Raw genomic sequence first — 22,956 nt, 5'->3', positions numbered from 1 at the left:
GAGAGTAGCCACTGGTTGGCTACAACAATCCCAGGCTCCTCTTTGAGCATTTAACAAAGAACTCATCAAGTTCATGGGTGGCAAAGACTCAACATTCAAGACTGTCCCCAGACCTACAAAAAATGTTCCAAGCACCATCTTCAGGATCCCCTGGGAATCTTCTTTCTTGTAAGACTTTGAGGGGTGATTTGTGTTGGTTCGGCCCTGGATGACAGCCAGGGTGGATGGTTGGAGTCCTGGGCGAGAGCCAAGAGGTTGAGAGATGTTAAGAGGGGAAGTGTGAGGAAATTGCTTTGGTATTTGTTAATTTGTAATGCATTATGTCTTTGTATTATGGCTTTATTGTATATTTTATAACATTTGTTATTGTTTTACCCTTCTGTACCCTGTTTAGAGATATTGTTAGAGATATTAAGCTGTGGCATTAGAAAAATACTCTAGTTCCGAGAACACAAATTTACAGGTTAAAATGTTTAATGCGATGCTGGTCCTAAATATACCTTTTTCTTTATTATCTTGACAATTTCTAATTGGTTGTCTATCCACTTTTAGATGGAATTCAAGGTGCTGGTGTTTACCTACATTCCCCTTAATGACTTAGGACCCAAATAATGGAAGAAACACCTCTCCCTGTATCAGCCTGCCTATGCTCTTAGATCTGGATGGGAGGCCCTTCTCATTGTTCCACCAATCAGTCAAAGTGAGCTATGTGACAACAAGGGACCTTCTTTGTGGTGGCACCCTAGCCACAGAACACCACCCTTTCATTTTGGTGCCAGGTGAAAACTTATGTTTGCTTGGGATTTTGTGGGGGATATTGGTAATTTTGTTGTTATTGCAAGTGAAGAGTCCAGGTTGTGGCTCCCTGGGTGCTTTTAATAATGCTGTATTTTTATCTGTTTTTAGAAGTTGTGTTGAAATTATCTTGTTTGGAGTGTTTTACTGTTTGATTGTAGATTGTAGATGAAAATTTATGTAACTTTAAAGTTGACAATGAGGACATTGAACTTTTCAAGGATTATCAATACCTTGACAGAGTCATTAACCAAAATGGAGACAATAGTCAAGAAATCAGAAGAAGGCTAGGACTGGGGAGGGCAGCTGTGAGAGAACTAGAAAAGGTCCTCAAATGCAAAGATGTATCACTGAACACTAAACTCAGGATCATTCAGACCATGGTATTCCAGATCTCTATGTATGGATGTGAAAGTTGGACAGTGAAAAAAGCGGATAAGAGAAAAATCAACTCATTTGAAATGTGGTGTCGGATGAGAGCTTTGCGGATACCATGGACTGCGAAAAAGACAAATAATTGGGTGTTAGAACAAATTAAACCACAACTGTCACTAGTTATACTTTGGACACATCATGAGAAGACATGACTCCCTAGAAAAGTCAATAATGCTGGGAAAAACTGAAGGGAGTAGAAAAAGAGGAAGGCCAAACAAGAGATGGATTGATTCCATAAAGGAAGCCACAGACCTGAACTTACAAGATCTGAACAGGGTGGTTCATGACAGATGTTCTTGGAAGTCACTGATTCATAGGGTTACCATAAGTCATAATCGACTTGAAGGCACATAACAACAACAACAACCTGCCCTAAGAACATATGATGAAAGGTGGGCTAGAAATTATTTTAAATAAGAATTTAAATTGTTTATATGTATTGTTGTTTTATATTTATATGTTAGGTAGAAGACCCAAATTCCTTTTAAGCACTGAAACAAAATTTGATGGCACCAAAATAAAAAGGAAATGATGGCGTAATTCCAAATTGTCGGAAGAAACTAAAATTTTCTTATAAGATTGAGTTTTAATGTTATAAATAATCTTGCTATTAAAAACAATTTTGTAAAGGTCTAATCATTCTACCAGGAACTCTTGGCTCAATTTGTAGTGGTGTGTTCATAACAAGTAACTATCTTTAAAAGGTTGATTACTGAATCTAGAAATAGGATAATCAGCTCCACTGAACTACATGTTGCTTTTTATCATAGGGAATTAAGGCAAATGCATTGTTAAAGTGCAATGTTAACTCTTTAGAAAACTTGGCATGGGTTCAGGTATTTATTTTAGTTTCATCCATAGAGCATGATTTCTCTGCTTCAGGTTTTATTTTTGTTGTTGTTCCAGTGTTGATTTTTAAACAATTGCAGAGCAAAAAATGAGTCATTGAAGTCATATTATTTTGGCAAATCTGTGGCAGTGCTAATCATAGATATTGTGCTATACCCTACAACCAGACCTGTACACAACAACCTGTCTGTCTTTTGTGGTAAACTCATCCAAATTAAAAGGTATATGGGCATATAAAGTTAGCTGCCTCTGCTATAGCATGTCTAGATTTATACGTCTTTTTGTGTGCAAACAAACCAAGAACAGGGCTTCCAAGATCCATGCATGTCATATTCATCTGGATTTTTTAATATCGTTTGCATTTTTTTTTTTAGCAAAAGTAGTTGCTACATTTGGGTAGAAGAGTCATGAGAATATCTGCTTTGACTTACCAATGATATGAGTTCTCTGAAGGTTCTTCATAAATGCCACTAAAATCCTTGCTTTCATTGCCATAGTTCTGCCACCAGGAACCTGCATGTTCCTCTGGACTTGCTGAGTCAGAGGGCCTTTGTGGTGTATCACTGGAAGGTTTGTTCTCTACATCTCTTCCCATTACTACACACTGGCTGTTTGGTGTAGAGCTGATGTTCATTGTAGCTAGTGTATCTAACAATGAGGGAACTGTTTCAAGACCTTTAATCTCTTCTGTTCCTGAAAGGCACAAGCTAGATATAAAATCAAAAGCAGTGACTCATCCCATTGTATCATTCTCCTGTTCAGGGTGGGAAAGTGATTTCTAAACAGCCTTATTGTAACTCTCTCTAATCTCTTTACTCATCAGGGAAATTCCACCATATCTTCTTGATGAAAAGGATCTGCATTATTTTGAACGAAACTCAAACAGCAGGAAGCGGTTCTAATGTGCCACTATTTGAAAACTGACATTCTTATTTGAAAACAGAGAAATTAAGGATGGAAATCCTTGTGGAATCCAATACATAATCCACAACCAATAATGGACAAATAAGGACAGGCTTTTAAAGAAAAGAGAAGTTTAGGGATTTTTTAAAAAATCAAACACAAAGGAGAGTCTTGCACTGTTTTTGAATTGCAGCAAACTTGGTTCAAATCTCAACTGGCAGTGCATTCCACAAGTCTGGGAACAGCTGTATATGCCTCTTAATTTAGATTAAGCTAATTCAAGTGAATTTTATGTATTCTTACTTGGAAAGCTCAGAACAGTTTATGTCGGGATGCCAGGCAATAGTCTATCTAGGCACTGAGCAGTGTGTGGCTTGCTTAGCTTTTACAATGTTAACAGAAAAACATGTTCTCTGATAATTCTCCGGGCATTCAGTTTTTAGAAGGCATCTCTTCAAACTAGACAAGTTGTATATCTAAAGTTTCACAAAATATATTTAAAAACCATTTTTAGTGCTCAGATTGTATAGTTAACTAGCAACATAGAACTGGGCTGTTGTCTTGCAAACTTAAATAAGATTGCTTTGTGTTAGTGGGAATTAGAAGTCATACTTCCAGAGAAGAAATAGAACCATTTGAAGAATCTTGCTCTCCCACCAAAACTTGAAGGAGAAGAATCTGCAGTTACCTTGGGAAACAAAAAGGTGTGCGCTGGAGGCTACTGCTCCAAACCCATTTTCAGCAACACATTTAAATATTCCAGAATCTTCAGGAAATGCTTCTGTAATCACCAAGGTGCAAACTTCCTCTGAAAGGAGGAAATAAGTGGATGAGACATTTAAAAATGAATTTACAGACGGATTGCCTGCTACTCCCCCCCACCATGGTATCAGTGGTAATTTACCTCATTTTCCATAGAAGGGGTTTTTTATTACTGCACATAAAGCAGTTACCAGGGAAAAAGCAGCACTACAGAAGCATACAATGTGCTTTGCAGTCTGTGTTTGCAATTAAGGCATGACGTAGATATGCATGGTTCCTCTTTCTAAAAACCTCCTATTTGTGTTAATATTTAGCTATAACATAAAAGGGGGGGGGAGAGAGAGAATATACACAATATTTGCCATCTGGGCCCTGTGTTTGTTTATATCCATTTATTCTGATCCTAATCTGACTAAACTCAACTCTATCATCAAGCTGGTGCAGCATGCATTTACGGATGAAGTATGTGTCTACCTAGAAAGCATTGCTACATATCTTCCAATAGGATGTGACCATTGAAGAGGATGGAAAATAACATTGCTGAGTCTAGACATATATTATGAACCATTTTGACCTATATCACAAAACAACATGATTTTGCTTGAACAAAGAAGACAAGGTATCCAGAATGGTGGTGTGGGGCTTTCTTTTCCAATGTAAGCAAACCCAGCAGTTTGAACCAATTCTGTTGCCACTTTATTGAATATAGTGAAAAGACTACCTTTCCTAAGGAAGTTTACAAAAAAACCACATTTTAAAGAAATTCAAGTATGACAAAATAAAACCAATAGGCAAGCTCTCATCAAATAGCAGCAGGACAGTCACCAAAAATTCCCATAGTAGCACAGTAAGCAAGAAAAAACCCTCTCAGCAAAAACGCATTTGTTTAATCTAAGGGCCCATCCATACAACTGTATAATCTGCAGTGTTATTGCTTTGTGTCCTCATTAATTCACTATGACTTAAAATATGACTTTGCAAGCTAGTATATTTACATTCACAAATCTGCATTAGAAATACCACCAAAAAACTGATATGCTTTCCTGTATCAATAATCAATCACATTAATGTCCGTGTGTTCGGACGCAGTGCCACGGATCTTCCTGCAATAGGCAATATGCAAAGCCCCTTGTCTCCTTCCCCGCTAATAACCAGTTGCATTTCTGGTACTAAAGTTGGATCCACTCTCTATCCATGCCTCCTCCTCCTTGCTTATAGTTCATTCCTGCTACTGAACTAGGGTACTTCCTCATTCTGGCTTCTGTAACTGTATCGCATTGGTTTTGGGGGGAAAAAACTATTTTGCGATCAAATGTAAAATCAAATGTTTAATGAATAATATTTCCACTTAAAAGCTATTTTGCGATGTTACACAAACAATTCATTGAAAACACAGAGTTTAAAGGAGGAGGTTTTTAACTGAGCTTTCTTGGACTGATAGGGAGAAAGGGGTGGGGAGAGGAGCAAGCTCTAGTACTTTAACGTGGCATTGATCTTGCAGCTGATCCAGCAGTAGGCATAGCCTATCTTTTCCTGCCCAACAGTTGATGGGGATGGGAGGGGGAGGTAAACATACCAAAGAGCCAGGCAGCCAGATCTCCCTCTGTGTGTGTGTGTGAGTGTGTGTGAGTGTGTGTGAGTGTGTGTGAGTGTGTGTGAGTGAGAGAGAGTGTGTGAGTGAGAGAGAGTGTGTGAGTGAGAGAGAGTGTGTGAGTGTGTGAGTGAGAGAGAGAGAGAGAGAGAGAGAGAGAGAGAGAGAGAGAGCGCAAACACACTGTAAATTGTGTTCATTTCCTCGGAGCCTGAAACTGACTAATCTACCTCCTCCCTTTGTTCACTTGAAACTGAATGACAGACAGCAGTGGAGGACCTCCTGCTGTCGCCCTGGGCTCCTGCTGGGAGGAAGGGTGGGATATAAATCAAATACTGTAATAATAATAATAATAATAATAATAATAATAATAATAATACATTGGATCTTGAGGCCACCAACCGAACATGGAAGACGTGGATTTTGTGGTTAGGTATGGATGGGCCCTAAATGTAAGCCTTTACAAGCTTTAATCCCACTCAGGTTTTGAGAAGGTTTTGAGAACTGAACTCAGGAGTCCACTGTATATCTGCAGGCTGGAGAATGAAGAATATGGTCTGCCTTCATAAAAGATAACACCAGCTACTAGACATCAACACACCTCTTGAATGGTACAGCTAAGTTAAAATATAAGAAACCAAGTACTAGGTATACTGTGTTGTTTGACTGGTAAACCTAGGTAAAAATATAAGTAACCAAGTACTAGATATGCTTTGTCACTTATGTGGCTGCAGAATTTCTCACTGACAATATAGCACACGGCTTGCTAAACAACACTTCTCAGATCTAGCAAGAAAATATCCGCACACACTGATGTAGATTCTGTGTATGCAACTGATGCAGATATATTTCTGTATTGTGCTCTGCTAGGTCTCACTATACTGACTGGATTGAGATTAGAATACACATTCTCATTCTGGGGTCACTATCTGTTGGCACGTGCTTCGTTCTCAGCAATGTGCCTCTATTTTACAATTACTTACCAGGGACCATGGATGAGCAAGCCTCTGTAAAATAAAAAAGAGATTGTAATTGTGGGAAATGGTTTAATTGTGAGAAATGTCTTATCAGTAACAGTTTAAGAGCTGTTCAAAGGTGGAACAGACGGTCTCAACATGGTGGGCTCTACTTCACTGGAAATATTTAAGCACAGGATGGATAACTATCAGGGATGTTGTAGTTGTGTGGAAGCAATCATCCAGGGTTCCATCCAATTCTTACACATTATTTTTAATTCAGGCAAAACATACTGGCTGCAGACTACAAGGCAGGCTACTAGTGCGGGGTTTCAAGGGACAGTGGTAAACCTTTATTATCTGAGGAGAACAAAACACTTCAGCGCCAGAGCCAGAATCCCTTCTTCTCCCTCCCCCACAAGAAAAAATCACTTCCAGTGCTACATTTAATGCATTTTGCTTCCCCCTCCCAAAAGGTGTGGGGAGTGAACTTGATGTTCAAACTTTAAATGTAGGACTATGTTGCAAACATAGATATTTTTCTTTGTGAAATCTCAAAGGCTCAAGGCAGATATAACACTGTAGTGTGTTTTGTGTCTTACTGGACCCCTTGAAAACAGGTGTGGGGGTTGAGGTAGAATTTGAAATAAATAATCTTGTTCTAAATATGTCCATTAAGTTTCATTCCAATTTAAAAACTAAACATTAGATATCATATTATGAAATATTTTGCTTTTTCAAATACACCTCTTTCAGAACTTCCTGGTGTGAGGCTTAAATTTTTATTTTAATTTGAGAAACACCATGTTGTGCTCCAAACATTTAAACTAATTTCATTCCGATAGTGTTGAAGAGTCCAAGTATTATGTTACAAAAATTAATTTAAAACAACCAATGGAAATGCCAGATGGAAAGGTTATGGTAGAGTCTTTCTTGGCTTCAACAGTAACAGTATCCTACCGTTCTCTGTTGCTAAATCAGCATTATATTGGAAAGATGTCACCAAAACTAACCTCTCACAAAATATTCCTGTATATGCATGAATTAGACTTCGGGGAACCTTTGTTAATATTTCCACACTTTTAAAATATGTAACATAGAAATCACTTTGATAAAAGCATAGAAAAACTATTACAGTATTTTTATTTAAACATTTATAGACTGTACTTTCGTAGAAAATATAACAAGGCAGTATACAACACAATACTATAACAATAAATACATCAGTATATCTCAGTGAAAACTGGTTGATGAAAAGGAAAAATTTGTATTCTAAAAGCCTGTCTGAACAATACATTTTCTAAGAGACATCTGAAATAAATCAGGGATCACTCTTGCCAAACATCTATTGGTAAGGAATTCTACAGGGCAGGGCCTGTCGCACTAAAGGTTTGGTCCTTGTAAAGGCCAACCAAACCTCAGGAGCACTAAAAGCATCCCATTAGAAGATTTTAGTGACACAGGTGGAGCACAAGGAATCAGACAGTCCTAAAGGTACTTTAGACCCAGCTTGTTTAGAGTTTTGTGAATTAACACAAGAACCTTGAGCTTGGCCCAGTAGCAAATTGCCAATATATAGCTGGCAGTAAGGGGTAGGGAGTAATAAATATCCAATATTCATATATACCAAATTTAAGTAAAATATACCTTAAATTGGGTACATATGCACCTAGTTTGTACATGGTTTATTCTCAGTTTGTTCTCATGGCCCGTACAGAGAGAAACATAATGCTAAGACAGCACTCTGGTTTGCTCCTGAAGCAGCAAAGGAGAGAGAGATGACAAGTGTAATGTGAACAGCGGGCTGCTGTATACGTGGCTCAATCTGGTAAATGTTGGTTTACCATTCCATGCACACCAGGGTGATGTCATGACCTCAGAATTTTCAAATTCCCACCCCCAGGAAATACATATGGCTCCCTTGTTACTGGTTTTAAAGGGAATTCCTAAAATACATTTTTATTTCAAACTGCTTTTTATTAATTGCAGTTTTGAGGAGTTAGATGTGCTCATTTTATGGGGGTGTAATGTAGGTTTTAATCTGATATTATATATAGGGTTGTATCCAGTGAAGTCATCACATTAGCTCAAGGACTTTTGCACAATGGGACTTCCTCTCCCCACACTCCCAGTCTGCTTCAGGGTTCCCCACCCTTGCCACCAGCCTATCCCATCCCAGTAAGCAAGCAATGTCACTGTAGGGAGGCCAGATCCGAGGTGCCAGCCCGCCAGCCTTTCCTGCAGGAATCATTTGAATCGTCTTCAGTTTCTAGCAGTGTACAATGGAAATTTTATAACACAAGAGAATAATATGAATACTGTATTAAACAGTGGGAAATGCAGTAGACAATCTTCCACTGGTTCATCCCACAAATACTTGAGGATGTTAATGTAGTTATTAGATAAACCTATTATTTTCAGACTCAAATAACAGAAGGAATGAGGAGCAGAGGCTGTATGCCCAATGCACCCAAGCAGCCTGTAGACAAATTGAAGTAGGTTCACTAAGGCAAAAACCTTGTGGTTTAAGAACATACCTATAGCCAACAGATATTTCTATCAAACTTTAAAAAGCAGGGAAATAGGGCAGCTACAGTGAATACACCAGGGGAGCAGGAGACCTGACCTCCTCTCTGAGATATTGTACTGCCCTACAAATTTGTCAAAATGCAAACACAATTTGGGTTGGCCTTTCACAGTGCAATCCACTTCCTGTGTAGCTTGGAAGAATTGGGTAACATGTGCCTCTGAGCATATGGGGAGTGGTTGCAACACCTGCCATCACCAAAGATGGAGAATTACATTTTTGTAAGTTTGTTGGTGTTCTTCTTACTTCGCTTCTTTTCTGTGTTACTACTGATTCTATAGACAATCTAATCGAGAAAATCATATTTCTCTCATTCATCTTAGAAATCTGTGTCAAATTTATTTTTATTAATTTCAAAGCCTTTTTACTGATCAATGTCATATGATGGTGAAGACAGCCTTTTGTGTTTCAAACTGGAGGTTATGCTCTATTTCTATTTTGGGTGCATTAACAGTTGAATCTGAAACTGCAGTTTGATGTAAAATCAGACTGATTACAATATATTGCTACTTAAGCAATGACTCTAGCTGTTGGGGGGGGGGAACTTGCCCTGCCCAAGATGCATGTTTTCAGCCTGCTATGCTTAAACTACTCCACTTAAGGAAAGGTGGGGATGCTAACATTTAATTTTGTTTTGGCATTTCTCTTCATTCTTTCTGCCATGTGAAAGTAGGCCCGTCTAATGAACTAGAAACCAAGTCTATGGCCACACTTCGGAAAGACCCTTCCATTACCAAAAGGTTAGCATTAAGGCTCTTTATGGCCCAAATAGGCATTATGCAGATGTCTCGCTCCTGCCAACCACAAGCCTCTTGCCAATAAGGTCTAGAGACGCTAGGCTCTAGTTAGTAAAAGAAAGCACATGAAAAGATAGTCCATTCAACATGCCTCTATCCCTGCTCCCATTCATTGACTGCTACTTGCAAAGGATGGTGAAATACTGAACACAACAGTCATGTATTTCTTTTACTAGAATTCACCATGGAAACCAGTGAGAAAGATAAAGTTCAGCAGTACACAACCCCATAAACACCTCGTTAGACTGCAGTGATATGCATATTTACAAATTAGTGATATGTGCTCTGAGCATATGTGTAGGATCAGACTGCATTTTCAAGGTATGCAACACAATGTTTAACTGCATTTTGTTCAGCAAGTAGAAATTTAATTGATAGGGGTGCAATACTATTCTAGTACTGACTGTTTAAATCCCTGGGCAGACTGCAACATTAGGGATGGCATCGCAGAATATCTGTTTACTAAACAAACTGCGGTTAAAACATTCCTTTCTTCTTACATTTCATTTAAAATATTAGAGGCTGCCTTTCCAGAAAATGCTATCAGAGCCTACTTACAACAGTACAACAACCATAAAACCATCAAATCCCTCCCCCCAAGAGAACAGCCAATAAAAATGCACAGCCAGCCAATTAAGACACTTCGCATAACAACAAGCCACAAGCCAGACCTTAAAATGTCAATAATGAACAAGCTAGTAGAGGTATATCTTTAGGACCTTCTGGGAGCCCACCACAGATATACTGGCAGAAAATTCCAAAGCCACAGGGCCAGACAGAAAATGCCCTCTCCCTCATGGTCACCAACCTCACTGATCTAGAGGTGGACATGTGAGGATGGCCTCTGTTGTAGATGTCATTGTGCGGGCAGACTGATAAGGTGCAGGTGGGAGATCAAACAGCTTGGGCCCAAACAGTTTAGGGTAGTGGTACGGAACCTCCAGTCTGTATGCCTAAATAGCCCTGCCAGGCCACCTCCCCAGACAACGCCCACAACACAATCAGAAGCGATTGCAACTCTAACAGGAGCCAAGCCAGGCTGATTGATGGTGCCCACTTCTTCCATTCTTTTCCTCCCCTCAAAAAAACCCACACTTGAGTCATTTTTGCAGACTACAACTTGTTTAGATTTGTTAAATTCCACTGATAAGAACATTATCTCCAATTTCAGTTTGTCAAAGGAAATTTGGGTATTGGAAAACCCCGAAAGACCTACTTTTTCTCAATATTCGGAAGTCTGCAGAATCAGCTATTTGATTGTACTCTCTGTACCACTGAACTTGAAGAGTGGGTGATGCTCGTATTCGACATTCAAATACCACTAGCTGGCCCTTGGAAGCACTAATGTTTTGCAGGCCCTGAAGGAGGAAAAACAAGTATTTAAAATATGTATGAAATAAAAATTCCCTATACTTACTCTGAGCAGTGTTTTTACTTAGAGAGAAATTAGAGATCAATCAAGTTTGGAATGGAAGTAGTGGCAATAACTATTGGATCTGAACAAAAGAAGGCAATGGAAGAAAATATATTAGGTAGAAAACCAAGTGGAGATAATACATTGCCTTAGATGCAGATATTTATTTTATCTATTTTTATTTAACATAATTTTTTACCACTGAATTGCAAATAGATTTTACAAGTAAACCAAGTAGTTTCTTAGCAATGCCACTGAGCAAAAAGGTTACATCTGGAGGCAGATTTCAGGGAGCTGAAGTGCAGATTAACATAAGAGCCCTGCAAAGGCATGTCTAGCCCAGCATTCAATTTCTCACAGCAGTCAGACACTGGGAAGGAGAATCAGCAACCTTCAGTGTATGAGTCAAAATGCCTTCAACTGATGCCACAACATCTTTCGATTCAACCCATTGCTGGCTACATTATGCTGTTTACCTTTATGAACACAGGGGCAGCTTCATATGCGGATCCAGTCTGGTTTTTTGATAGACTTTGCATCTGTATGTTAAAGAAATTGGGATACATTGCAGCCACAATATCTAATATGGAGAACCTGCATATCTTTCATGTCTGACAAAAGGGACATGGTTAAGAACTTTATCTGGGATTTGCATACTAGGTTATGATAAAGCTCTCTGTTGAGAACCCTTATTTATGCAACCTAGAAAAACAATCCTTTTAGCTAGTGGACAAACGTTATTAGCTAAAAGGGAATTGTATGGCAGCAACTGAATGAGTGATGGCTGAAGGTGGGGGTCACCAACCTGATGTGCCTGGGTGCCCATGAAGGCCTTCACTGGCACCCCCAGGAAGGGGACACTGATTTTTTTAAAAAAGTAAGTCTCTAGCCCACCTAGGAAGAAAATATAAAGCAATACCCACTTAGAAGGGTATCTGCATGATTTCTGTGAAATAAGCCAGGCTGGCTGTTTCTGCCTACCAGTGTTTTTAGTCAATGAGTAAAATCAGAGTGTGATTAGTAAATGAATTTTTTGGACACCAGGGACTAGGAATTCCTGGGACTCTAAATAGCTTCTGTTTTCCCCTCCCCTTTAGTGCACTTTTCCTGCTTCTGTCTTCTTTTCTAGTTAGTAGTTCTTGGAATCTCTGTAGATTGTCCTTCCTTTTTACCTAGCAACCAGGATGCATCTTTCCTGTTGTGGGTTTGTTTGAGATCAGGTATTTCCTAGAAGTTATTTGCTGTAAATACTACTACTACACAATAACTGCAAGTGGATGTTTTAAAAATCCCCTCCCTGAATGGCAAATGTAAAATGTGAAAACTTTGCACAAAAGTTTAGGCATATCACTTGCTGTGTAGGAACTAATGGCCGGACACATTAATAATTCACTGTATAGTTAACTTACAGTACAAGCATATACATGTTTACTTCAGAGGTAAGTCTCTTTATGTAAGTCTCTTTTTTAAAAAAATTGTTGTAAATTTTTCAAAATGTGTTTTAAACTTGTATATTTGTTTTTCATGTTTTTAGTTACTGTAAACTGCCCAGAGAGCTTCGGCTATGGGGCGGTATACAAATACAATAAATAAATAAATAAATAAATAAATAAATAAATGTTTAATGGGTCTTACTCCCAGGTAAGTGGGTACAGGATGGCAGCCTACACTTTGGTTTAGGATTGGCATTGGGGAAAACCGAGTTCTTGTGCCTGTAACAGCTGTATGTCCACAATCAGGACCAGCAGAACACAACTGACTTCCTATGAGTTAGCCCAGGGGTAGAAAATCAGCAATGACTATACTCTGTCTAATTTTGTGTTGTGTCATGGCCCCTAGGGCAGTCATGTTGTGTTAAACCATGCCCCACATGGGAGCCATGTTGTGACTCAAAATGAAGTGTGTCTCCTGGTTCAAGAAGGCTGGTAGCCCATTTTAGGGCATCTTCACTTGAAGTTTTAAATGTGTGTCCTGGATATACCAATTTTATGCTATTAATTCCCACAAATGATATGGCTCATTCCACAGCAAGATGCACAACAGAGTTCTTACAGGGTCAGGGTAATGAGAGATTTATATAGCGGCACACAGTTCAGTACAACATCAGGTTCTCTCCTTATACTTGTCCTGTTTTATGTTTGGAACTTATTACACAAACTCTAGCGCAGACTCAAATCATGCTGTGTAGCCCTCGAGATAGCAAAATGTCTTGCAGTCAGTTGTATAGAGTGACCTTTCTAAAAAACTGGCATGATGGTACCTATAATATAGAAATACTTGATGGGCATGGAACTAGAGTCCTGAGATTTATGAAATCAACAGACAGCTTTGTGCAAGTTACACAGACTCACATTTGCATCTATAAAACAATAAGAAAGGGCCAACAATTTACACAACCACTATGAGAAGACTAATGCTGCTAGAGCTACAGTTCACTTTACACACTACTTGGATTTGTAGCAGATCTCTCTTGCAATGTTTTACATTATAATCCTCAAAGTCACCTATGCTATAATCCTCAAGACAGCTGATGAAAAGAGAAAATAGTTCAAATGTTGTAGACATGGGGCTAGTTGACATACTACCATAGCATCCATCTGGAGGCCACTTTACATTTTCCCACAGAATAGCATTTTAGTCACATGGTGAGCCATGGGTATGCAATGTCTTAACACCTGTATCTAGCCATTTTTAACTTTACCACTGCAAAACGTTTTTTAGTCACTTTCCCTATAGTGTATTGAAAATGACTAACTCACATTGTGAGCTGCTGTACATAAATAGTTAACTACATGGTAACCACCATATGGTGGATGTTAACTTGTAAACCAGCCCGACTCCTTTGTACTTATTGGCCACAACTTTTAGATCAGTCTTTCCTGGCCTGGTCCCCTCCAGATGTTTTAGACTACAGCTCCTATCAGCCCCAGCCAATAAAACGTCTAGAGGACACAAGGTTGGGGAAAGCTGTTCTAATTGCCTTTTCCTTTTAGAAAGTATTTGAGCTGCAATATGGAAATTGAGGATTCTGAAATAAGCAGGAGCTCTTGGCTTTGACGAATGAAGAATCAAGTCATCAGAATACTGTACATTTTTACAACTGATTTCTTGATTATTTGTTATTGAATATTGAAACAAGGAAGTTCGTGAATTATGTTGATTGCTGTAGATTTACACATAGGGAAGAAGAATCTTCAGTTGAATTTGATGGCTGATGGCTACCATTTTATAATCACAGACATGGGTGGAATCTGGGAAGAACCAGTTTCAAACTGGGTATGCTATGCTTGTTTTAGGGAGAATGTATGCTCTTTTATTATTTATTTGATTTATATCCCACCCTTTCTCCCAGTAGGAGCCCAGGACTCAGTGTCTGGGTGCTTTCCTGCATTCACATGCTCAACCTGTACATTTGTAAACAGACAGTTACGTCTCCAATACTCCCTCTTCCCAAGGAAGCCAGTTTTGTAGGGGCTGCCCCCAACTTCCTACTGCTCAATGAAGTGCAAAACAACACAAATAATTGCTATCGCTGGTCAGATATTTGCTTTTTACTTCACCATAATCTTATAAAAAGAAGCCTACGTAATCTCCACTTGAAAGGCATTTAAATCCCTGGGTGTTTTGAATTCTCCATCTCTATACTAAGTAGCTGCTTTGATCCAACTGTTCTTTCCTAAATGTCTTTGGAAGAATATGACAAATGGCTAAGCTCCAGCGCAGCCACATGACCGCTTCTAATCTTCTTATTGATTGATGCCAAAAAACCCAGCCAGACATGTTTTAAAATGGGAGGAGGAATAAATGAATGCAGATAAACTGGAATTTCAATGACAGACTAATCATTCTGGTTTGTTTGGTTTTTTTCTAAAATTAATACAGACAATGAATAGTTTAACCTACTCTTTGAGGGCCAATGGATAATGGCTGAATTAAAGTAGAATAACTGTGACGTGCTTTACTGTTGCTGATAAACTCTTCATTGGCTGGGGAACCAATGGTCAATGACAGACTGGTGGTTTTCCGCTTGGTCCTGGGGGGAGAGGAGAGAAACAACAATAAACACAACTTACTAGGAGACAGACAGACATTTTATTGGGTGATTATGCACAACAACCAAACTCTGAACTTACTGTGACATTCCTCTGGCCCAGCCAGTATGTCGACACTCACAGAGAAGAGTTTGGTCAGGATTTCCCTACAAACCTACAGGAAACAACATCAATCAGGCTTATAGGTTGAACTTAATTATCTTCTCCTGTGAGGGGAAGCAATGAGCAAGTGTAACAGATTAGGCGAAAACTGAATGGAAGGCAGACAGCATGTAATGAAAAGGACTGTGCTGTGCCAAAATTAGCAGTATTGCCATTGGATGCAAAGAAAAGTGAAAATACAACACACCAGCCTCTTCTACATATTGGAAGATACACAGGTTGAGCTTTTTAGGCATTTGTTATTCATATAAGCATTGGGAGCCTCCAAGAATTCCAGACTTAGAAAGATACAGTAGGGCCCCGCTAATACGGTGGATTAGGGACCAGACCCCTGCCATAAAGCAGAAATCACTGTAAAGCAGGGGCCCATAGACTATAATGGGCCGCGTCACGTGAAAATAACGTCAAAATGGTACACGATGGAAAAAACCCACCGTATTAGTGGAACAAGCGCTGTAAGAGCAGGGCCTTTCCCTAATTGCAAACCGCCGCATGAACGAAGCGCTGTGAAGCAGAATGCCGTAAAGCGGGGCCCTACTGTATCTAGATTCAGTTTGGGCAGATTATTCAGGCATCATTCTATGGTGGCAGCTTTGATACAGTCTTTCAACCCCAGTGTTAGCATCCTCCTTTGTGGGGACACATGAAAGGAAAGTCGTATAGTTGCCCCAGGAAAGCAGTAACATTAGATCAGTCCGACTACCGTTATGGAGCAACAGGTATACTAGCATTGCAAGCTGGAAAGGATGCCCTCTGGAAGCCGGGCCTCAGTTTGGTGGAGAATTAAATGAGGGATCTGGTCCTGTCTTGCAACTTTCCCTTGTTGTTTTTAGCAGCACTTATCTGCTTGGTCTGTAATCTAGCATTAAAAGCTTATGAAAAGGATGCACTAGATAATGTGTCCATTCAAACTAATAGTTTGTAAATCTAGGAACCTAGGAAATTGCCTTTTACCAGGTCAGATAGTTGATCCATCTAGTTCAGTGTTGTCTACACCGACTGGCATCTCCCCAGGATTTCAGAAAGTAGTCTTTCCATCCCTAGCCCTGCCTGCAGATGTTGAGGATTGAACCTGGGACCTTCTACAAGCACAGCATGCACTTTGTCACTGAGCTAGTCATCCCCTAGTAAATCTTTTCCGATTTAATTCATGATCTCTCTCCCCACCTCCCTTTGATGACTGAAACTACAAACAAAAAGGAAAGGAGATGTAGTAGACTTGTTTCTCTTGATAAAGTGACAAGTCTTCTTTAATAAAGCATTCATTCTGAAACAGGTCCAAAGGACCAAACAATATATGTTAAATGCATGACTGCATTTGTGTGGGGTTTTTTCCATAGCAGCTGTGGGGGCTTCAGATCTAAATTGGGAGCATGATACAAGAGGAGAGGAGTTAACCCTTCCTCAGAAATCCCCACACACCTGCTGCTTCACCTATTGCACCATCCCTTCTGGTGTAAATGGCTAAACTGTCAAGTTAGTGCCTATTAGCATATCAAGCAACCCAGTTTTGGAACCTATTTTGAACTTGTAAAAAATCTCAGCAGAGATGAGCAGAGAATGCCTCTGAGCATGTACAGGGGGCATTTTAGCCTCTACTGGATAATCACAGCCTACTCCACACATCTAATTTCATGGGGAAAATGTTTTTATATAACAGTGTGATTTACCAGCAAACTTCAATGGTTAATTTTAGAAATTAAATTTGTCAAAAATGTGGTAATATAAGGTTGACTCAGCCTGCCATCAGTTGACCCAAGAAAACAAGATTTCCTTTGAATAGTTTCACATTATTCAAGAGCAGTCTTGATGTAATAATACCACAACATATTCATACAAACTTTTCAGAAGAAATAAAATTGGTGCTTCAGTCCACTTATCTGCATATAAAGAGTTTCTAATTTGCCTTGGCAAAAACCTCTACATTGTCCTGGCTGTGTCCTTGGAAGAAGAAATAGTATAGACTGTACCTAAGGGAATCATTTTAGCAACCTCAGCGTTCCACGTAAATAGCAACCTTTACTTGGTGTAACTCTAGATCTTAGTGAAGATGATGGAATTAGACAGATGACGAGGGGGGACCTTTGCAACCCAACACCAAGATTATAATAAGGTACATACCGATCATGCTGTTGATGCAAACAATAATGACGACTACCTGAATAGCCGAGATGTTTGCACAATTATGCCATTTCCAGTAGAGGGACAGATGTAATAGGGTTAGGAAAATATTATGAAGGCTCCATGAAGCACTTTGCCAGAGACCTAGAAAATAGTCAGTCTATTAAATCTGTTTTAGCAACTAACATTTCTTCTGGCAATTTTTGAAATAAACTCTATTGGGATGGGGGAGGGGAAGGAATCTCTGAAGCCCCTGGTAAAGAGGTAAGACAGGATTCATTCTAATGCATGGATGTGTCTTGTGCTGTTAAATAAACATAGTCCATCTTTAAAGTCTTCCACTAACTTTGGATGCGATTAATTATGCAAGCCACTTTCAAATATCTAGTAATATTCCTATTTTAACAAGAAAGTCTGCATGTTAAACATTCTTTAAGACTAGATTTGGATTCTTAAGTTTTGTCTTATGCACATTACTTTAAAGTCATTTTCATGGTTTGAATGGGCACAGGATGAGCACAAAATGGATGAACACAAAAGGAAGATGCGTTTGGAGAAGCGGTATGTTAGAGGACTTTCGTCCTCTGGTTTAATTTTAGATGCCTCAAGACTGAATTAGGGAATGACAACAGGTAGTTGAACAGCAACATGTCTATCATTAATTCACCAGAAGAAAAAAAACACTTTTCTAAAATCAGCTTGTTTCTTTTATTACAAAGGGATAATCTACCAGATATAATTTTATTAGAAAGAACTTGTGACACCAATTTAAGCATATATTTAGAAACAAGGGGACAATTTTTAAAAAGCTATATATTGAACCAATTTTTCAAGAGAGCCATGGGCTGTTTAGGAACATAAAAAATTATTTTTTACAAACTGGATTTATCATAATGAGTGTTAAACTGAAAAGGAACAAATGCATTAACAGATGAACAGTTTATCCAAAACTAATAAAACCAAATGGGAGTTTTGTCATTAACTTTCACATAATATGAACTAAATCCTCTGCTACTATGTCTTTCACTTAAAGCAAACTCAAAATGCAAGGCAGTTGCCTCAAATGAATTGAGAAAACACATTTGAAGTTGGGTTAGAGTTGCCATATGATTTCTCATATTGAATGTAATGGTGCTGTTTAGTTCATGATACTGATGATGTAACACAAGCGTGAACTAAAAGTTGTATTGCTAAACCAAGTTGCCTATTTTTATTATGTGTTTGACATTATTCTGAGCATGGATTCCAACAAGGATGATAGGTGAAAGGTAAGAGAGTTTGTTCTTCTTGATCACCTGCAGACCAAAAGGATTGTTGTATCAGCTGTAGATGTTGACCAGGAGGCATTTCCTGTGGCAATCAATTCTGTAAGAATTCTCTTACAGAATTTGCTTATCTGGTATTTTTACAGTTGAATTAGAATATATAGAACAAGCAAGAAAAGCCAACATGGTAGGTAACAATGGACAGAATTAATTTTCTCACATGAATTTTGAACACATGCACTAAATGCTAGCTAGCCACAAGCGACTCCTGCATACGGCATAGAGCTGTATAGAGCCCAATAACAATTCAGTGTATGAAGTTTGTAGTTCTAACTTTTACAGTGCCTTTTATAAATATATATTTTTAGCATTTGGTAGCTTTTAAGAGCAGTCCAAGGAGAATATTTTGCTTCTGAAGAAGACATGGCTCACATTATAGATGCCAGCTAAAAACCTTCCATCACTTATTCTTAATCATGGGAGTAACAATATCAGAGAAGGCTCATGATATTTGAGAGCTAGGAACTGGCAGTTTTGAGACCAGAAGAACCCAGGTAAGAAAACTACACAACATAGATTAGAGTGTTATAAGGCAAACTTGTCAATGGAAATAACAATCCTGCAGAATGTTTGTTCCTATTCAGAGGAAATGAACACCTGCTGGAAGAAGTCCCATGACAGTATAAAAGCAACAACACCATACCTAAATGGAGAGTTTTATTAATACTGTATGCTAACCCATTGAGGGGGGGTTGTTCTCCCTTCCACCACCAAATCATAGGTTTTTAATAAATAAGTAAGTAGGTTCCCTAAAAGGCTATTCATGCAGAGCCTCCTAGTGGTAAAGATTTATCTTTGATTCGTTAAACAGCGGCAAAAAACAATAGGAAAATTTTGGACTGGGTCCAAAATTTATTGTTCATTGTAGCCCTTTACTGGTTTCTGGATCCTGGCATTGGTCTACTGACTTCTGGTGCCAGACATGATGTTTCCAGACATATTTCCACCAGTACCAGCATCTGTGAAGCACTTGCTGTAATATATGCTTGTATGCATTTCCTCGCCTCATGATGCTTGAGTTGTATTGGTATGTATCCTTTGAACTTTTTTTCCCTAATAAGTTGTGTTGGGGCTTCGAGACAGCTGCATGGCCATACCAACTTACAGTGAACTTGGTTGCACTGCCCACATATTTTAAAAGGGATGCAAGAGACAGGGTAGAGACACACTATTCTGCAGGTTCTAGCACATCTCTACCTCTCTTTTCTGAAAATGGGGCACACAACACAAATCAAACCCCACCCCTTTTTTCTGTAAAACCTGGTGGGATCAGCTTCAGTGCTTTTAAAAAAAAATTGCTTCAAAGAGATTTTGCAACTGATCATCCCCTCCAGGTGTGGCTAACGGAAACACTTTGAACTGGCGACTAGTGTGCTCACAACCAAAATCTCTTTTGGATTTGAGATTTTTAAAAGTGGAGAGGATAAGGCAAATACTGTTGGACTTAACAGAACTTTTTGGACTTAACAGAACAGATGCTTTTTGTGCAGTTTCTGCTACATAGCAATATAATCCAGACTAGCAAAATGGGGACAATACTATAAGATATCTTCCTCACTGCTGTATACTCAAAGCTAGGCCTCACACATCTGGAGTTAAGGACTGGAGATTTCTGGTCTAGAGAGTGGGATAGAAATTGCTCTGTGCCCTTTCCCTGAACAGTTCCTGTGGTTTTCAGGACCTCTCTTTTTTAGTAATTAACCACTAATGCAAGCCAACAAAATATTGGATATGTGGGGCTTTTTGTTCTGTGATTGTAGTGTTGCCAATTTAATCTCTGCTCCCCCCCCCATTTTTATTTGCTCATCTGACAACAACCAAAGATGTCACCCTCATTGATAGTAACTGTTCCATGCCCTTCCCCTGCACAGTTTCTGTCAAGTAATTAAATACTGGAACAACACATTTCAAGATAATGTGCATCCATACAATTTGTTTATTGTAAGTTAATATATTCATGTAAATTTACACACATAATTAAAAAGAATAAGGAGGAGAAGAAAAGTTTACCTGGCTCTTCTTTTGTACAATTCGGCTTGTGAATTTTTAAATGTGTGCATCTGTGATGCTAAAATAAAGGTCTCCAGTTAGAAAGCAATGCATTATCTGTGTGCAAGTTCTTTTCAAAGCCACCGACTACTGAATTGTGCTGTCTGTTTTGTTTTAATATGCCCATTTTGTTCTTTGTTACTGCCATCAAAATAGGCATTTCCTAGTTCCATGTTCTTAAAAATTTTGCAGAAATTCCACACACACAGAGGCCATCCTCAAAACACCATTAGAAATAGGTTTGGCTTCGTCTCTTAGAGAGAAAAAATGTGGCTTTCTTCCTGTAAGCATTTAGGAAAATTTCACAGGATTGTATTGTACCTTTTATAGAAATCTCCGCACTCTTTTATTACCCCAATTTTGCAAAGCACTCCAGACTTACCTAGTGAGCTTTACTTAACGAGCTTGTTGGCAGACAGGAGTCCACAGAGTAGCTAGTTCTGTGCTGCTGCTAGTGCATGTCAGAAAACAATTATAAATGATCTTAGGAAATTTTATACCAATTTTAATTTTGTAATTTATACTCGCTTATGATTTTATGTACTTTATATGATCTTGTTTACTCATGCTTTTTTATGTACTGATCTTTGATTGAAATAAATTATTCATTCACAGGATTAAGAAACTATTCAAAAGTACTTTGAAATTCTAGGGAAAAAAACCCTTTCAAGTCGTTTGGGAAAACCCTCATTTGCTGCTTTAAGAACCCATCACAAAGTGCTAGACCTAAATTGATTTTCTCTGCTTGCTTGATACTCTGTGTAGTTTTCTTTGATCCTTCATTTCCAAAATACCATTTAATATCAGGTACTCAGAATTTCATAAATGCTACTGTTTGTGACAATTTTAATGTAATAAGTAACATGAAGCCTGTTTACTGTAAACTCTAACATCCATATGAATTTAATAACCTTATAACTGAATTCCTTGACCCCCCAAAAATATATTAAGACACCAGAATAAAGTCTGTAAATGTTCTAGGAGCCAGAATAGGTGCAGTTAATATTTCACGGCAGCCATTTTGGAAGATGGTGTCTAGAAAATCTGTTCCAGACTATGGTGATGTCTACCCAGGTTTTTCTAGTTCTCTTATAGGTATACTAAGTGGTTTTGTTGGTTAGACAATTCAGAACAGAAATTTTTATGGGACTTCATTACAGGAACTGGATTATCACCTCAGAAGGTGGAGGGTGGAGGAGAAAAATCCTATCCGCATTCACACTGCATAGCCTAGATGAGCCCAACATGCCATTTAAGGAAATATTGCTAAGATCATGGACATTGGTTATGAGCATGATTCAGGACTTTTGCTATCCTGGCGTAAGGCATTCCTTTGCTGTTCCACAAGCAGCCCTGCCTTATTATTCAGTACAAACAATTCTATAGGTCAGAATGACATAACAATGTGTAAATGCAATTACTATGCATGGCTTTTATAAAAAGTGTAATTAGCAACTTTGGGAAGAAAATAGCATTGGGACCACAGGGGATGAGGAGGGAAAGTTAACCATTCTCCTTCCACTGTCCTAACAGCAGCTGCTATTTGCATCAGGAGGTGAGCTTTCATCAACACTAAATCATACATACCAATAGGAAAACTCATTCTCGAAGTGCCAAATCTTATATAACCAAAATAGCACCATCCATGCTCAAAAAGGAGGTATTTTCAGGCCTAGGGGAAAATCAAGATTTGCAGAAGTACTGAAAAACCCTAAGGGGTGGGTGGGGGAGATTACCAAAACAGCCCAGTGAGAACTGAGCATACTCAGTGGCTGTACTGAGTGTTTGCTGGGCAGTGATAGTAGCGAAACTGAGTATTCTGGAAAAGCAAATGGCTGGCACTCTAAACAGGAGTGCTCCTTAGTACAGGTGTTATTGTAGCTTCTAAATTTCTGTTCCTCAAATCTGACACCTGGCACTCCCAGACCATATGGATAATACTAACCTAGATAACACTGCCAGATAACCAATTTTGTCAGTTTATGTATGAAGGAAATATAACAGTCTCAAGACACAACACTGAATGGATGCATTCTTGTTGAATGGGGAAAGGGTATAGTTCAGTGGTGGAGTACATGCTTTGCATACAAGAGTTCCCAGGCTCAGTCCCTGCCAGCACCAGGGAGGGCGAGGGAAAGACTCCCATGTAAAACCCTGG

The 22,956-nt window shown here is 38.8% G+C and overlaps 1 protein-coding gene across 10 annotated transcripts in view; it reads right to left on the bottom strand.

Annotated features, from left to right (window-relative positions):
• The window catches only part of MYOT (myotilin), a 73,990-nt gene that overhangs the window by 34,537 nt on the left and 16,497 nt on the right, over window positions 1-22,956 (bottom strand). For 4 of the 10 annotated variants that reach the window (XM_061617221.1, XM_061617220.1, XM_061617216.1 and 1 more), the window contains exons 2-9: window positions 17,425-17,568; window positions 15,223-15,295; window positions 14,993-15,122; window positions 11,566-11,628; window positions 10,892-11,033; window positions 6,319-6,342; window positions 3,671-3,790; window positions 2,511-2,772 (exon numbers count right to left, since the gene is read on the bottom strand). In XM_061617221.1, the coding sequence (XP_061473205.1) occupies window positions 2,511-2,772; window positions 3,671-3,790; window positions 6,319-6,342; window positions 10,892-11,033; window positions 11,566-11,628; window positions 14,993-15,122; window positions 15,223-15,230 (749 nt within the window). In that variant the 5' untranslated portion in view covers window positions 15,231-15,295; window positions 17,425-17,568. Of the gene's footprint in view, window positions 1-2,510; window positions 2,787-3,670; window positions 3,791-6,318; window positions 6,343-10,891; window positions 11,034-11,565; window positions 11,629-14,992; window positions 15,123-15,222; window positions 15,296-17,424; window positions 17,569-22,956 lie in introns of those variants that run through there. The other 6 variants (XM_061617222.1, XM_061617223.1, XM_061617224.1 and 3 more) reach the window with 6 other exon arrangements.

The sequence above is a fragment of the Rhineura floridana genome, chromosome 3 (genome assembly GCF_030035675.1).
Source record: "Rhineura floridana isolate rRhiFlo1 chromosome 3, rRhiFlo1.hap2, whole genome shotgun sequence".
Taxonomy (NCBI): domain Eukaryota; kingdom Metazoa; phylum Chordata; class Lepidosauria; order Squamata; family Rhineuridae; genus Rhineura; species Rhineura floridana.
This window is presented reverse-complemented; position numbering and strand designations above follow the sequence as displayed.